Genomic DNA, 19,032 nt, shown 5'->3' on the forward strand with positions numbered 1-19,032 from the left:
TTATTATCCACCCCGTATCTCCTACTCTTCCTAATCCCTTTTCCCCTCTTCTTCTCCTCGTGCAGAATCTTGCAATACATTTCTCTGTACATTGTGGTGGGAATTTTAGGTATTTCTAAAAAGCAGCTCACACTTATACCATTTTATAATGGGGGTACTAAGGGGTTTTACACGAAGTCAAGGGAGCTAGATCTATGGATAACTCTACACTTTAAATTCAGAATTTGAAGCCATAATTTGTGTCTGTTTCGCAATCTAATTCTTGCCCAGATGCCAGAAGAATGGCAGATTTAGGAAATATCCTTACTTGAGCGCATGCAGTTTAACCTCTGGTTCTGTCGCTTTAACACATTCTCCTATAAACAAGCAATGATGTCTGTAATAGCTGCCTTAGGACTGACATTGAAACCTCTGTTCTAATACAATGCCTTTTGCTTGAATTCAATTGCCGCATTAGGATAATCAATTCTAGATCATTACAGGAACCGGTGGTATAGTTTTACAGTCTACTGCCCAACGTAGATAAAACATTCAAGAATTATCGCTGGATACTTATGGCCTCTGTTATCTTCCTAACCCACATAAAAGCATTGTTTAATCTAACTGTCTAGACAGACTAATGCAGGCTTGCATCATTATTACTGTTTAATACAAACTTTGTTATAATCTTCTTACTACAAATGTTTACTACAATCTGTAGTTAATCCTATTGAAATACTTGAGAATATTTAGATCTAAGGAAAAATCTGTAAATTAATAAAACTAATTATAAATCAAGTAAAATGGTTTTAACTTATTGCATGACAGATCATTTTGTCACTTTTATTCAGTGTCAGTTTCTTCTCTGGGTAGAAGAGCAGTTTGTGGACCCCCCCACCTTAAGGGCTTTTGGGGCTAGCCCTGTCCATACATGCAGCCACCCAGCCCCCACACAAAGCCAATGTCCCCCATGAGGGAGAGCTCCAGGAAGGCAACACTGGGATGTACCTAGGTATGCTTCCCCCAGGCTGCATGTACAATAAAATGTAAAAAAATAAAACTAGCAATAAATAAAAGGGATGCTCTGGCCATCACACGCACTTCTTCTGCTTCTGTGTTAGGTAAAATATTTTTTTGGTTTTGTTTTGAAAGAATGCACGTTAATTCGCTTACAGAATACTTTAATATGCATTTTTTCTACAGTGTTAGTGTCAGGGATATTAAATTATATATAGTGTTCTTTTGCTTTCTAATTCAGATATAAGCTACTTTCAGCACTAAGGAAAACAAAATGGGATTTTTCTATATTAATACTTAAATTAATACTTAAATGGAAATGAAAATAAAATTTGGTTAAAAAAATTGTAACAGTGTTTAACTGGCTTTTATTGGAGAACATTGCCTTACATCTGCCGGATATGTTTTTGATGATCTCCGAGAGAAGGAGAGGTGCCGGCTAGGACTACAAAGGAAAGACAATTGATTTAATTCTTCTCTTCAAAATCATATAAAGTATTTCCTTCGGAGTCTAGAAAATAAACTCAGGCACATTTCATCTATGGATCCCCTTCCGTAAAATGTTCCCATCTATACATAATGGATTGCCTGGCCCTTTTTGTGAAACGAGAACAAATTTCAGATGCATCTCTTTCAGATACCATTTATAACTGTGACATAACGGTGTCAGCTCCTTCAAAGGAGAAAAGAAGAAAAACAGTTTCTAGTCACACAATAACACTGGCATTATGTCTTTAAATGCCCGGAAATAAATTACTTTCTTACCTAGAGTAGATACTTTTTGTCCCCGTGTGTCATACAATACAAATGTTGACAGAGTGAGGATAATTGTAGTTTTGCACAGTAATTGTAATACATTACAGTGTAATCTGGCATGCCCTATTTCAGCATTTTATGCCACTATTTCACAGGTGCTTTTTATAATAATGTTAACAATTTTAAAACAGGTTTGCATAAGGTGATTCTACTCCCTCGTACATCGTTGCAGAAAAAAGGCTTTCAAGTCAGCGTGTTTCTCAAGGCTATCTAAATTATGTGTGGCATGCCACGCGAGCCTCTGCTTGTGAGCCAAAATGAAATGTTTAAACAGTCAATAGCACTAATTAAGGGTGCATATATATATATATATATATATATATATATATATATATACACACATCATTGGTCTTCATCCCTTAAATAAATGCAAATCTCATCCCTCCAGTGCTATTGTGGCTCTTTTAATGCTTCACAACAGATGGTTAGGCTAAAATCACATTTTAATTAGATAACATAAACGTTGCTACCACTACTACTGACCATGTAAGCCCCCCTTCAGCAAGCTCAGAGACTTATCTGGAATGACTGCTGAGTCATGTTTAGAACCGTCAGATCAAAAAGTGTTCCGATTGGAGCAAGCTGTTGCCATGGATACCTGGATTTAGAAATGCTGCCTCTTTGACTATCAAAATATGCGTGTCTATTGGTGTGTAGCTATTCTCTATTAAAAAAGACAGAGGTTTAATCAGTCTCTAATCTATAATAAATTCACGGATTTAGTAGAACCTTGATTTATGCGATTACATGATGCCTATTAGTGGATTACAGAGAGCTAAGAATTACCTGCGCTTGACCACTTATCCTCTTTGACCCAGATGCTGAAATATCATGTGATCACATGAAACGTCTGAACAGCTACAACGTCACAGTAACTCTTGTGACCTTGGGTGAAAAATTACAATGTCGATACAGCAGTTTAATAATAAATGTTAGATGTTCACCCTCCCATAAAACAATACAGAAATCTCACTCACCATTATGCTTCCAGACACAATGGCATTTTCATCTAGCCAACTATGCGTTAATAAGTATGGAAAGTATGTGATGCTAATAAGATGCTGTTGGGTTCCCTTTACTTTCTTTTGACAGCTAAAGTCCATGCTGGGATAACGAATGCAACATATTTTACTCCATCACTAACTTGCACTACATTACTTTGAAATGGAAAACAAATCACCTCCAAAAGTTTTTTCTTTGAATTTTGGATCATTAATAAAGAAAGAAGTGTTCGAATTAAAAATCACTCGTATACTAAATGCTGTTCTTACCCTAAATTAACTGGTTATGGCGACCTTGAATCTGCTATAACCACATTTCACAAAACTTGTTGGAAAAGCCTGACCTGCTCCAACCACTTTGGTGTCTTATCTTCCAGTTTAGCCCCCCTTGTTGAGGTAGAGCTCTTGTCCCCTATTTACCATTTCAGACACTACAACAAAAAAAAAGTAATATTTGTAATAGTGCATGGAATGTTTTGGCGGAGTGTATGAGCCATCTCTCTGCAAAAGGTTAGGCGTAGAAATAAACTAACAAACATTTTCAGATTTATAATGTTGCCCGCTTCCCATAAGTGCCCTGCTGTGTGTGTGTGTGTGTGTGTTTTCATTGTTTTTCTTTCCATATGAAAGAGGTCTGGTGCATAATTAATTCTGCTCTTTCTCAATGTATAATTAAAACTATCTGGTTACGTCAACCGGCTGCACTGAAGGGCCATTTTCTCCACATACTTGTGGATATTGGATCCACTACTCACTTCTAGAATCTCCAATGGCCCTATGTCAGCTTAAGAGCCTTTCGGCCAGCACATATGCCCCATATTGGTCACAGGCTTGAGGGTTTCTGAAAATTCCACCACTAGTGTCTGGACCAATCAATAACCTAGGGTAGCCCACCCACAAACATGGGAAGAATGAAAAAAAGCAAACAGTGTCTAAAATACTTAGCCAAGTAATGATGTAACATAATAAATACTGCATTATACAGAATACAAGATGTTTACAAGGCTGAGTTGTATATCTCTAGTGAAAGAAATCCCCAAAGTCAAGTGGCCAAATGTTCCATTTAATCAAGAACACACATGAAAAATGCATTCTATGTAAATAATTGCTGCTCTCCATGATGCATATTTTATATGTCACCCTGGTTAAGTGGGGGCATCTGCTCACTTGATCTAAAGCTCTTATTTTATAACAGCTTTGTGAATGGCCAATCATTTAAAATCCAGCAATTAGCTAATTATTCTTGAGACCTAATTTACCCCACTGTTACTTTGCATTTGCATTAATGTAGTTATGTTTAGAGGGGTAAAGGGTCTATAATATTTCTATCACCAAACAGCATAATCGCATTAATTAAGTTCTTAGAAAGAAGCTAAGCACATACTCTCACGTATACTTTATCCCTTACTGTACCTCATTGGCAATTATAAATGATACTGTACAATAAACCCGCAACATAAATATTTTTAGGGTGTGTAAAAATAAACAGTAACATCACAAAATATATATTCTTTAGTTTTAAGGCTTTTAGTCTTCTTCTTTAGTGAAATCAGTTTGAAAAAAGTCATAGGTATTCAAGTATGTATTTCTTCCAAAGTAAGCAAGCTCAAATTGGAAAGTCTGTCTTCATCATCTTGGTCACATACACAATGAAACACCGTACTCTAAAGCACACCCACACACCAAAAGTACAACAAATGTTTCGTCTGCCCTCCATGTTTAAGAAATACAGCCCCACCTCTGGCTCCCATGTCCCTACAGTTAGAAAATACATTGTTATTCAAGCTAGTGATGTGGGGCTACCCCAGTGTTGGTAGCTTTGCTTGGGTAAACAAATTATGGTTATATAAAAAGACACGAAGAAAGACATAAAAAATGGGTACCACAGCTTTTCAAGCAAAGACCTTTGTGAATACAGCTATGTAACAAAGGTCCTAAGGACAGGATCTCAGTGCGCAGTCCTGTATCTTGGCCACAGGGATGCCCTAAAGCAGAATTGAGCCCATTTTCTCAATAATTTTCAGGGAGGGGGGCAACAAAACCAGCTTGTCTGGAGTACCAGTTACATGGAGGCCTGGAGGGAATGAGCTGAGGAATAGTCACAAGCAGATGCAGAGCAACTCTGAAGTCTTAAGCCAAGTGAGAAGGCAAGCTGTTTGGGGACCAAGATGGCACTGGCAAGTGACAAGCTGGTTGGGGGGCAAATATGTAATTTACAGCACTGTCTTGTATATATATATATGATGCAAAAGGTGTGTGAATGTACAATAACAGGCTTGATGTGTGGAGTTACTGCTCACATCATAGGCTGACCGTGTGTTAATTCAAACAATTTGAGTGTCTGTGATTCTTCTAGTATAGCCGACATGGATGACTACTCCAGGTGAAAGTGGTTGAGTTTACACTTTTCATTATTGTACTTAAAGATTATTTAAACATTTGAAAGGGTGTACAAGACAACACAATACACATATAATTGTTGGTATCCATGTTTAATATACAGAAAAGGGTGGGCCTAAAGAGGAAGAGGTGGGAGCAAAAAAGAAAGTGTAGAGTTTACAGAGGAAGGGGTGGCTCATAAACAGGACAAGGTGTGGCCTGGGCAGGAAGGGGTGGGACCAATGAAGATTAAGAGAGTGCATGAGTTGAGTCAGATTTAGAGCAGGACACAACCTACACACATCACTGCTGATTCTGAAAATAAAGGAATGGTGTGCTTTATATAGCATGAAATAAGAATGAATGGCAGACTTTTCACCTCCACATGATTAGAATAATAAGATAAACAAAGGCTCAGAAATTCTTGTTCTTGGGTAGAACATTGGCTTAGAGGTAGAGAACAGAGAGTTGTTATAAATGGTAAATTTTCAAGCTGGTCAAAAGTGGTAAGTGGTGTCCCTCAGGGTTCTGCTCTGGGACCAATTTTATTCAACATATTTATAAATGACCTGGCAGGAGGCATTGAAAGTCATGTTTCTGTGTTTGCAGATGACACAAAACTAGGTAAAGTTATACAGGGCGAGCAGGATATTACTGTGCTGCAGAGGGATCTAGATAGACTGGGGGACTGGGCACACAAATGGCAGATGAATTTCAATGTAGATAAATGTAAAGTTATGCACTTCGGGGTAGCGAATGCACAAGCAACCTACACCCTAAACGGTAGTGAATTAGGGGTAATGACAAATGAGAAGGATTTGGGAATTGTTATAGACAACAAACTAGGCAACAATGTGCAGTGTCAATCTGCGGTTGCTAAGGCCAGTAAGGTATTGTCGTGTATAAAAAGGGGCATCAAGTCGCGGAATAAAGATATAATTTTGCCTCTGTATAAATCAATGGTAAGGCCGCACCTTGAGTATGCTGTGCAATTTTGGGCCTAAAGAAGGATATCATAGCACTAGAAAGGGTGCAGAGGCGGGCTACAAAATTAGTAAAAGGAATGGAGCACTATAGTTATGAAGAAAGGTTAACTAATTTAAATCTGTTTAGTTTAGAAAAACGTCGCCTCAGAGGGGATATGATAACGTTATATAAATATATTCGGGGCCAATACAAACCATTGTGTGGAAATCTGTTCATAAACAGGACTATGCATAGGACACGTGGTCATGCGTTCAGACTGGAAGAAAGGAGATTTAGACTAAAGCAGAGGAAAGGGTTTTTTACAGTAAGGACAATAAGGATGTGGAATTCTCTGCCTGCAGAGGTAGTTTTATCAGAGTCTGTACAGACGTTTAAACTGCAACTGGATGGATACCTGGAAAAACATAATATTCGGGGATATAATCTTTAATTATGGGGAAACAGCTTATTGATCCAAGGAGAAATCTGACTGCCATTTTGGGGTCAAGAAGGAATTTTTTTCCCTGGTTAGTGCAAAATTGGAAAGAGCGAAGCCGGGGTTTTTTGCCTTCTTTTGGATCAAACAGCAACAAATAAACAGATATAGGAAAGGCTGAACTTGATGGACGCATGTCTTTTTTCAGCCTATGTAACTATGTAACTATGTAACATCGAATTGTGATGTATTTTAACGTCCACACACAAAATACGTCACAATTTGAAGTGCTGAGCCTACCATATATGATTATGTCACAGACTACACACCTTTAACAGTGGAGCGACCTCACCTGACAACTGTCCCTCTAGAGAACAAAGCCCGTGGTATATGGTGTTTCCTGTGATGCGCGTGGGGTTAATGGAATGGTAATCTTTGTTTAAACCTCTGTTAACCGTGGTATATGGACTGAAGACCTTCATAGTTTGTGTACATGCATTGTATTTGCCTAACACTTTTTCCCTTTATTGTTTTACACATTTATTACTGAAGCGGCTACCTACGGCACACCACTGGTTAGAAAACATGTTTAACGGTGTTTAATTGGTAAAAGGGAACAAGCTGATTTTTACAAAGAATCGATCCATGAAATAGTTTCCTATTCCCAGAACACGTCTGCAGTGCAGAGACACCTGTGAAACATAAAATAAATATTTATGGACCTTGATCCTTAAATAATTACTGTCAGTTTCCTTTCGTTGACTGCATGGAGCTGGATTAGCTGAGACAGAGAGGGATTTTCTTACCGAGTGAAGGGGGCATTATTATTTTTAACCTAATCTAGAGCAATGCGTGTATTTTTACGGTATTACGGTCACAAGTATTGAAAAACAAGTCATGTGGAAATACTGAGATGACTGTACATTTGATATCAGTGTTCTCCTCAAGTATGCAATATATCTAGTTATCGCTTCCAGCTCTTTCTCTTTTTTTTTATAAGAAAGAGTAGCATTAAAAGATGTGATTTTGCCCACACAAACATGAACACAAAATAATTACAAAATGACGAGGAAGCCCATCTGACTGGCAGAGAGTGAAACTTTGGGTGGACAACATTACAGATAATCTCTCCAACTCTAGAACACTTCTTATATGTCACTCCACACACGTAATATACCCCGAAGGTGCTTAATATCACTCATCTTGTGGGAATATGATCTGATTGCTGCCAGCATCTGCAGTTTAAACGTGGTAACTCCTTTATGTTAGTAGGGAAGGTGCCTTATTTGTATTGCCTTTTAGGAGTTTATGAGAAATAAATAGCTTCCCCACATCCCAATAATGTCTTGAAAATGAGCTCTGTCTTGACTTTGGTAATGATATATTGCCCAGAGCCATGGTGGGGTTAACCCTTTAAAAGCTCATGCAGTGAGTAAAACATACATTACTCAGCCCTTCGCGTCTCGATGGGTTTATTGCAAGCAATTCTCTTATGTAGCTGGTTCTGCACCCCGCGTGTTATTAGCTTCATGTAAGGCAATGCATATATGGGTATAAAATACACAGTGCTTTCCTACTACAATAGTGTGTTTACACAATACTAGGGATTATCATCATACCTGGGAATTTTTTGGCTCTGGCTACCGGGGAGGCAGTCCTGCTGGTGTCGGTGGGCTGTCCGGCTGATGTAGCGGGACACACACTATTGTTAATAGGGAGGTGGGCAGGGAGTCTGGTGTGCCGCAATGCCGATCCTGCGACCCATAGCTTCTCCGCAGTGGCCCGGAGACCCAGAGAAGCGGCACCCAGAGTGTTTGGGTGAAACCCCGGACAGTTCCCAGGTATGGTTATCATGGGTGAATTTGATGTCAAGGTGAGAAGGGGCAAGCTGTCAACACAATGCATTTACAATATGTCTATTGATCAACTGGTATGCAGACATACTAAAGTGTCAAATAGAAAAAAGGATTACCACATATCACAGTACAAATTTTTCACTTTTATACCGCAGGGCTGACACAGCTATCCCCCATACTAGAGTATCTACATGCAGAAAAACTACACAAAAGATTGTTATATTTGGAGATCATAGGATCATCCCTATCCACTTTCCAATGTCCCACACCAGGACGTAGGTCCATGGGTAACATTGTCATGCCATGACATCACAGTGCACTGCATTGAGCATGCAGTCTTCCAAGAGAGCCTGCATCCAGGCCTTAAGCTCAATCGTAAAGACTGCTCTGGAAAATTGTACTGCGGCTTTGTAAGATATGCTGTTATTAGGGGAAAAAAAAGGAGCAGGCTACTTTTATGCATTTATTTACATGACAATTACTGCGCTGATGCAATTTCCCATCGGAGTAAAGCTTTCTAAATTCTATCTAAATGTGGTTAGAGAATGATTTTATGAAGCTGGATGGTTCTTGACTTTCAGTGCAGATCTGCTGTGTTTTAATTAATTTCTCACCCGGTTGGGTATCCCATAGGAGATATTGTTTAGCAGGGATTCTGGTTTTCACGCTGCTGCCTCTAGGCTGGTCATGGTCTAATAAGGTCACAAAAATAAGTGGATGTAAGTAATCCTTTTTTTTTAGTTTCCGGCAAAAGGGGATTTACAGATCAGTGTAGGTTTTGAACTAAGAAAACCCTACACACAAAGTAGATGGGCTTTTATTTAAAAAGAACTGAAGGACTAAAGATAAACAGTTTAAACGGCAAAATATAATCAGAAACAGTGTTTTAATGGTCACATGAAATGTACAGTGCCAATTAAAGGGAATTAAAATATCTGTGATTTTGGAAAATTGATTTTGCAGCTACCCAAGCAGTAGAATTTAAATCTTTATATGGTTTGTGTTTTCCAGAATTCATTAACTCATAAAAAGCACGCAAGTATTAAGACGACGTGCAGTCAAGCTAATGTTGGTTGACCACATCTACAAATTTTCAGGACACATATGCATTTTACATGTTGCTAAGAAGTACATGTAAAGAGGTGCCCAGCAGCATGACAGATGTATTACTTAATAGCAGATTTGTTTCTGTATGTTTATACATTCCTCATGCTGCAGAGAAGAAAGGCACATATGCTGATCAGCAACATATAAACAGTATAATGTGTCCCATGAATGGCCGATACTCAGCCTAGTAGCAAGGAAACACACTGAGTAGGCAATGAGCAGTAAGGCGGCTGGGGTGGCAGTAGGTGCTGGGTCAGGAAAACAGGAGCCACTGGCACCCTTCATGGTTTGCCCTGGACACTCTGAACTAGCCTCATTAGCATTTTATACCAACTGCCGTTATAAATGTTGTCTTCATAATGACTGAAGAAGGAACGTTCAGAGGAAAAAATATATTTTTTGTTTTTACATTTTTCCTTTTTGACTATTACTCAACCATGAGAAAAATCTTTAGAAATACTATGTGCCCCAAACCCACTGCTCAGCATCAAGCCTTGTTGAATTTGGAATAAAAGGTTGTCTTTTCCCCCAAATTGAGAGCAGCAGAATATTCAAGATAACTGAGAGCTTTTCTTTGCTAGATTGCAATGTAAGGTGTTGTTTCTAAGCAATTAAAAATACTGTCTGGTATTTTCTAACAGCAAGACTGTTATATTGGTTCCTATGGAATTTCTAGAAACGTGTACACTCATTGCCCTAACACAGGTTGTGTTGCAGTCGTACAAATGGTTGGTCAGAGCACTGGTTCGTTGCAATGTTATACTAATTTCACTTATGTAACCCAACTAGATTCATTTAATATTAGTTCTACATTCATCACATATTTCCCAAACTCAATTTATAATACTTTTAATATATTTGAGACTTCTACAAACTACTACAAAGATTGTCAAGGGCACTCCAACAGCTGTGGAAAGACACAAAAGCACACATCATGTGTACATGGCACACGTACAGTGTTCTGATTTTTAGGTACTATTTTGCCTCATTTTTGAGAACAGTGGGGATCATGGGACATTTGGGGAGATCCTCTGATCTCGCCTGACCATCCAAGGGAGCTGTAAAATCATGTGGCCATGTTACAACACTTTGAAACTGAGGGCCAAAAGGTGGCTGTATGGGTATGGTGGGTAGCAACTTGTGTTAGGGATGCACCTACTAAAAATTGTGACCTGTTCCTGGGCATTTTACTTATACATGGTCTTGCCTCCAAACACTGGTCCACACAATATTCTTCAAGAGAGAGATTAGAAAGGCAATGTTCACATCAGCTGCTCTTTATTGTCATTGGACCTTTTCACTCTAGCGCTATCTATATTTTGTCTTTTTAAAGACTGGTGGATTGTTTTTAAGAATGTTAAACATCAATGCATGTCATTAGAATGGCTCACAGTGATAAGCTTTTAGAGGCATACATTAGAGGTCTCCATGGATGGAAATACACTGCAGAGGAATTCTGAACATTCAAGATTGTTCAGTGACTACATAATACATGCGTAAAAGGAGAACTAGCCTGTCCAAGCTGGCAACAATGCCTAAAAAGATAACTGGAGCTATGACTTACCTGCATTTATCTAACACAGACATGGACATGAAAAAGAGCTTTCTCGCATTGGTATGCATGCTGTGAACTGTATTAAGAGCTAATGTTGCTGCGTAAAAATAGTAAGGTGATATTATAAAATGCACCAGTATCTTAGTATCTCACATCATACTCCCGTGTGAACTGTACATTGGGTTACCATAATTAGCTCAGTTTCTAGTCATTGTTCCTGTTTGGTTTAGTAGCTTTTCCACTTCCACAATGAGCATGTAGGAGTTTAATCACTAATTTACAATGACTATGCATTCACAAAACCTATACACACAAATATAATACAGTAACAGTGAAAATACAATCATAGAAATATATATTAGTTTAAAATGTAATGTAAAAGTCACTCACCTGATGTGCAACCATGTTAACATTGGGGTCGTACCTCCTCCAAACACCCAGACCGTAAAGAACACAACGAGTAGCGTTGTAGTAAACATCATTTGTTTCGGCTGTGAATCTGTATCCCTTATAGCTAGAGCAAATGCTATCGCTCCACGTAAACCTTAGAGAAAGAAATGACATACGCACTATTAGCCTGACATCTTGGCTCACACCTACTGATCATTAAATGATTTTCAAGGTTTCAGAACAATTTTTTTTCAGAGTGATTCCAAGGGATTTCAGGGGACACGGGTGTTGAACTCCAGTCTTTCAAGGTCAACAACTCATCCCTCAATAACGGTATCTGTCTTACTATATGGTAATTAAACTTAAACGTCAATAACGGGGTCTGTCACCCTCAATTAAGGTTTGATCATTAGGATTGTTTCTTCCCAAGTGATAGAAAATTCTGGAGGCTGATGGAAGGATTTCTAAAGATGCTGCATGCTCCATAGTATGTATCTGGAGTTACAAACTATTATACACGATCTGTCGTGGATACAGTATGTCACAGATGTGGCAAAACCCCAATTTTTCTATAGGGAATGTGTCCATTTCCATTGTGCGTCTCTGTGTTCACAGATTTAATTTGTTGGTATTAATACCATGTATGTCCTAAATATTTAGTGTATAACTAATGTTCACATGGATTATAAGGAGTACAATGGATCACTTCATAGAAGGTCACAGGACTTAATTGTGTATAATGGACATTAGACAGGTGTGTAACAAACTGCAAAGGGTTAAGTCACAGCATTAGGTAAAAAGAAAATGTCATCTCATTGACAAAATGCTTGTCTGGCATGTTCTGACATTTTCAGGGTTAACATACTTTAAGTAAAGCAAGCTCTTCCAAACTGTCAAGCACTAATAAGTAACTAATAATAGTATAACGCTACTCAGCCAAGTAAAACGAATTTAACTTAGAGGATGATATTAGCACCCACAGTATGTAATGATTATAGCATAATTAGCACAAACAATATGATTTTTATTTACTACCGAAATATCTGCTGGAATATGTGAAAGATTATAGCCCTGGGAAATAAAACAATAATATTTTATTTTGTCTGCAATAACTGATTATGTGAGAAAGCCTCTTTTCGCAGAGGAGATGTCCCTACCGCCCAATATTTCAATGGTCGAAACAAGGCACTTCTACTCAGAAGTATGGTTAGAGGTATGGCCTGCAGGGAACCAAAGAGACTTTGTATGTGACATTGTGACCCGTTTATGTAAGGCATCTAAAAGAATAATAATGCATGTCACTTACAAACAAAATATATATTTTTTTCATACACAGTACTGTGTCGTCTAGGGCTCTAGAACACTGTGATGCATTCACAGCCACCAAACACTCTGAGGACCGAAAAAGAGGGGCATCAGGAGAAGAAAGACATCTGCCCCTCCTAAAAAGGTACACTTGGGACATATGAGCCATAGTAGCAACACAAACGTATATTCTTTATGGATAAATAATCTTAACTGGACAGATTAACCCTTCTCTGCGATTTACAAAGATGATTTTTCTGCAGATTTAGCTTTGGTGCTGCCTCTCTGCATCACAAATGCCGCAATCTCCCTTTTTATTGCCCCTACAGCAGTGGCGCTACAGGGAGCCTGATTGCTGGAGTTGCTGCCCTACTCATCCTAAACCAGAATATGCTGCTGACTATTATTACATTAATAATTATTTGAAACCCAAATAGTTCCTAAATGCTAATGTCAAAAACCAAAATACCATAGTTTTCAAATGCATGTTTCTTAACCTCCAACATTTAGTCTCTCGCCAAGTCCACATTAAGCGATAAGACCAATGCAACCCTGGGCTCAGTGTCATGCTTGGGGCAGAAAGGTAGGCAAAATGCTGGGTTAAAGAAGGGAAATTTATTTTTGCAAACAATTTACTGTGAGGGTTTTTACATTTTAAAGTGTGGAGGGTCCCAAATATAAGATTTGTCCCAGGTCCCAAATACTCTACAGATATGCCCCTGCTTGGGCTATCCATTCTATTGTGTTAGACAAATGCATCGAAGATGAGCTAGACATAGATGTTTTGAAATTTCACCTTGTCTTTAATACCATATATGCTGATTGTCTTCTTTATAAATGTCATAATAACCTTTATAAAGTTTAATCTTTGTTCCATCCGCCAAGGCTTTTCACAGCTGATCTATAACTCTCATCGCATCTGCTCTCACTATGAAACAATCACCAGGCAGAAGAGCAGAGGCACAGCTATTAAATCCGCCAAAACCTTTGAACCTTATTCAGTTCTGGAGATATTCATTTAAAAAAAAAAACTTCTGTTTGCAGCTTTCTGCTTTGAGGATTGGCAATGACCCCAAGTATCTTTCTGCTTTACTCTTTGCCTTTTAATATTTAATTACAAGAAAAAGTCAAGTATGCAAATTATGAAATATTCTTTTATAGGAGTCATTAGATTGCTGTACACATCAAAGTCTCTAAACATAATTGTGGGTTTCACAAAGAGAAATATTACTGTTCCAGATTTCAAACCAACCTTTAAAAATGTTTTTTTCATTTATATATAACAAGTGTGTAGGTATAGATGTAATAACGTAACTCTTTGAGTGCCTAGGGTGACGGCAAATCTATCCCAATGAGAGGCTTGGACAGTTTTCATAGTTTTGCTATAGTTAGACATAGGAGCTTATAAACAGCTTAGAATTTCTCAAGACAAATCCAGGTATTCATGATACCTAGTCAAAGGCAAACTGTGCCTCACATAATTTGACATGGTGGGAGGCATGGGTATGCGGTGGGTTGCATATCCTTTCTGTGTCGTTGACGGTTGCTGACCTCTGCCATCTGTTCTTTATTCCCTGCTGGTTCTCAGGGATCTGATGTTGGTGGTAGTAGGCTGGCACAGCTGTTGGCAGAAGGGACAGTACATCCACTCACGGAGGCAGTGCCTCCTCTTCTCAACTCTCCTGCTAGGCTGCAGGGCTTCTGACGTCACACAGGGGAATTACCTAAATAGCCTCGAACTCTGTATGCTGGCATTCAGGTATGCTGCTTCCACTTGTGTGTATCTCCTGAGTGCTCTCAAGCTAATTTGCGCCTGTACTCCTGGCTTTGACCCCTGCCTCCTGATATCCTTTTGCCTGCTGCCTGCCACTGACGTATGAATTGTGACCTGGTTATCCTATGTTTGCTGTCTGCCCCTGACCCTTGGACCGTGACCTGGATATTCTATAGCCTGGTGCCTGCCTTAGACAATTTGAATCGCCTAGTGGTTTATTCTATTGTCTCAGTGGAGTATATGGACCTGCATATTGGACTCCTAATCCAGTACCGTGTGCCTTTTTTAAATAAAACTGCAGAGAACCTGTGCCATCACAATCAGTGATCTCTTCATGGCAGCAGGGATCAGGCTTTTTAATAGTCTCACAATAGATCAGCTGTCACTACAAACGCAAGGCTTTCCTCTTTAGTTTCTCTGGAACGGGGAAATTGGCTTCTGTCACCTCAGGTGCCAAACTACAGCCTCTTTTTTCTTTAGGAGACCCTAAAGTCAACCATCTACATAGTTGGCATCAAAGACCATTTTTATATTTTTAAATATCTAGTACCAGATATTTTCTATGGGATTGATAGAGACTTTGACTGGGCCACACTAGGACACTCGTGGTTTGCTCTTAAAGATAACCTCTCCAGTTTTTGTCTGACCTCGTCCTTGGGGCCGGTGTCCTGTTAAAAGATGGACTGAAGCAGGTTCTCTTGCAGTACCTCCCTGAACCTTGCACCATCCTTTTTCATTTAGTTTAAACATGATGCTCAGGCTGAATCCGCACAGTATGATATACGGATGGTTTGTTCTGAGGCATGGGCAGTGTTAGGTTTGTGCGTCACAAGTGTTCCCCCCACACTGCAGCTGGGCACATTTCCACTTTCTGGCAGAGGTGTTGCTAGGTTCCAAAAGAAATTCTTGGCTAAACCCAATGAGAGTTATGACTTGTGCTTTGCACCACACTCCAACATTTATATCTACCTTTTCTGTGAAAGGATACATGCTAAAATAGAAGCAGAATAAATATTTCCCAAGTGCTATTTATCCAGGTGATTTTTGCCTACTTGTGGCTTCTCTCCTCATAAAAGCAGTGCCACTTGTAACATGGACAGCCTACAAGAGTATCCAGGTGCCCCTGTCCTGCAGTGTTCCCCTAACAGATTGGTTTTCTTAGTTTCCCTTCCCCTACCCCTTACTCTAACACCATACACTAACACTCACTCTTACATCATACATACACACACACTCTCTCTCTCTCCCAGGCATTATGAATCAGAGGTGGATCTGTTTGTGTAAGGATCCTCACTTCAGTTCTTTATTCCGAATGTCTGGAGGGTGTAGACCATAGAATTTACATACAGTCACAAAGTATATAATGTCCTTACAGGACTGCATCTTTAACGGGGATATATCAAGATGTAATTGCATAATAAATGCTTACTCTACCATCAGAGTGCATTTTTTTTTTTTACAATGCAGATGCCAAAGCAACTTTGTCTGGTTCTACTTCATCTTCTGCTGAGCCTGTTACAATGTTACACAGCTCTATGGACATAGAGCAGAATCTCATGATACATTGCCTAGCATCATATTATCCAGGTGCCCCTGGTAGCAGAGGCCTTGCTCACACAGAAACCAATGCACTATACTTAATCCTGTGAACAGACGAACCTTGCGGTAACGCTACCAATAATAACACGGACCTTTTCATAGCACCTACATCTTATTATAGCAGATATGGATATCTATTGTAAAAATATACTAGTGAGTCTGCAAAGCAAGAACGAAAAAAATCCCAACTGATATTTCAGTATGTGTCATCTGTAAGGTCATAAAAGGTAAAAATGGCAACCTGACTTCAGTATTGATAATAAAATGGTAAAATTGTGGAAAAAGCGCTTTCTGATAATGCGCCCGGCAGTACGGAACCCTCATGACAAGGGGGTAGGAAGGTTCTCTTGTTGTTATTCTGAAGGTGACAAATAAAAAGCCCGGAAGGCAAGCAAAAAGCAATGCCAGACAGAAAAGTTTGACAACAGAATTCTTAAGGAAAATAACCGATGACTGTACGCTGCTGATAAAGACAAATTTCAGTCTTTTAAAGCCTTGGAAATAGCTGTCAGACACCAATGCAGACAAATGAAAAGTGACTTACAAAAGACAGATATCAGATAAGTTTATGAAAAGTGCGCACAGAAGCATTAAAATAGTGAGTGTGACATTAAATATGAATAAGGTGATGAATAAAACAGTAGAAAAACACGTCTGTGCATTTCATTACTGATCACAAAGCCCTGGGAAGCATTAGATCTTCTATACGTGGAAGACAATGTGAGGAACACGTCTTCTCCTGAAGATAAAGTTGATTTATTCCAGGTATATAGATAATGACAGGGTTGTGTAGCTAAATCTCTTCTATTAAATCTAATGCAATTTCACTAGCAATCTTAGATTTTGAAAGATTTCATTACATTTTATCAACCTTCCCAAATGTTTTTATTGAAAAGTGTTGATTAAGCTGAGTTTTATTAAATGTGTTGATAGGTGGTGAAATATGATAAAGAAATCCTTATGCTCTAAGTGTCTAAATTCTAGATTTCAACATAAGGGAAATATGACGAGTTTTAATTTCTCAGCTTTTTTTCATTGAATGCCTCCTCCCCTCTCAATGTACTTCAACTGTGTCAGTATAAAAAGAACATAAAATTCACACATTTTGGGGCAACATATTGAAATGCCTGGAATGAAGTTGCATCACATATGGTTTTTAGATCTAAAATTAATGTGTGATATTTTGAAGTAACCCAAATGAAATGTATCAGAGGAAACTACAACTAAAATGAAGTCCATCATCTAGCAGAATTTTATATCAAATAGGCATGAAATGTGTATATACACTGCCATACTTCAAAATATATTGAAATATAGTAGCCATTTGGGTATAAAAAAATTGTTTAGAATGCCTGCTGGATGTCACATCTCTAAAAATTACAATACACATAGAAAAAGCAGATGTGTTTATAGAAATTGTGACTAAAATGCATTCTTCTAAATAACTTACCCTATTCCATAAATACAGATTGACCCCCCATGAAATAGTAAATCAGTGTGATAAAACTTAAGACATCTCTCTACTAGCATTCTAATCAGTTAGTCTTCACAATATGAATCAACTGGATGACGCAGTCAATGAATTACTAATTTCCCATTTACTGTACATGGCAGCTAACAAAAAGGTATAATGTTTTCTTGGATTTAAATCTTTATTTACGCATTCATACACATATTTATGTAAGTATAATGTGTGTAGGGGTGGGCTTAATAAAGTGGGATCTTTTTAGGACTTTATTTTGTAACCATTTTTTTTTTTAGAGACTAAGCCCTTTGTTTACTTCTTTTACTTTATTTTCTTATTACTCTATTTTGAGCATTTCTCTCCTCTCTCATGTTGACGCATTTTGACTACATTTTAAGGCATCAAATTGAATATGTTTACTAAACAATGTATCCTTAACAAAAGGAAAGGCTTCGAATAGTATTTATTATTATTGTATATTTATATGCTGAACAATAAGATTGTACACAGGTTTAATGAGACCATATAATATTTTTGCCATTAATGAATATTTATTTACTGCTCTTAATGTGGATATATAAATGCACCATAATACTGAATAATGTGACATTCAGGAGATGATGTTTTTCAAGCTACTGATCGATCTAAAGGATGGATAGAGTAGAAGAGGAGAGGAGCACCTGAGGAAGCCTGCTGATAGGGCAAAATTCGGAGTGCGTGCTAACCTCACTACACCCACCAGGAGGTAGGTCCCCAATAGCTGTAAGGACTGGTTCAGAAGGAGTGATCATCGTTCAGATGTGGAAAGCTATTAAAGAAGTGAATGCAACTGCTATAAAACCTCTAAATACAGAGGTCTCCTGCCCTTCCCAGAACAGTCGCAAGCAAGTTATAAGTAGCTCAGAACAGGGCGCATGTGCTTTTGAAAAGGAAGACATATAAAGTTAATTAAGGGGGATGATTTTATCGCTTGAACCAAAGTTTGTGTCTGATCATTTTCAATTTGCCAAAGTATGAACAGTGAACTTTAAGTTGTTCATGCGCTATTAAAGTTGCTGAGATCATGTGCCTAGTGACTGATCGCTACAGTTAAAAATCTCAGCAAAAAGTTCACAATTTCCAAACAGTTTGACCCTGGTCATTTCACTGCACAGAAGACGAGATACAGAGTCTCAGCAATTCATTTTCCACAAGGCCATGAAACAATAATGCTTTCAGTGAAAGATGACAGACATTATCTTGACTTGACTGATAAGGGTGAATAACCACTTGCTCAAGAGTAATACAAGTCAAATGAACGCTAAGACACCAGAGTAAGTGAATTCATGGTGAGATAACCAATGCAAAATTCTACAATATTTTTTATGGCTAAACTAAATATTTTATT

At 38.4% G+C, this 19,032-nt stretch overlaps 1 protein-coding gene across 1 annotated transcript in view; it reads right to left on the minus strand.

The window, feature by feature from the left end:
* The window catches only part of SLC9A9 (solute carrier family 9 member A9), a 206,200-nt gene that overhangs the window by 58,257 nt on the left and 128,911 nt on the right, over positions 1–19,032 (minus strand). The window contains exon 12 of the mRNA XM_053459240.1: positions 11,503–11,656. Within this exon, the coding sequence (XP_053315215.1) occupies positions 11,503–11,656 (154 nt within the window). The remainder of the gene's footprint in view (positions 1–11,502; positions 11,657–19,032) is intronic.

This window comes from Spea bombifrons, chromosome 3 (assembly GCF_027358695.1).
Source record: "Spea bombifrons isolate aSpeBom1 chromosome 3, aSpeBom1.2.pri, whole genome shotgun sequence".
In the NCBI taxonomy this organism is placed as follows: domain Eukaryota; kingdom Metazoa; phylum Chordata; class Amphibia; order Anura; family Pelobatidae; genus Spea; species Spea bombifrons.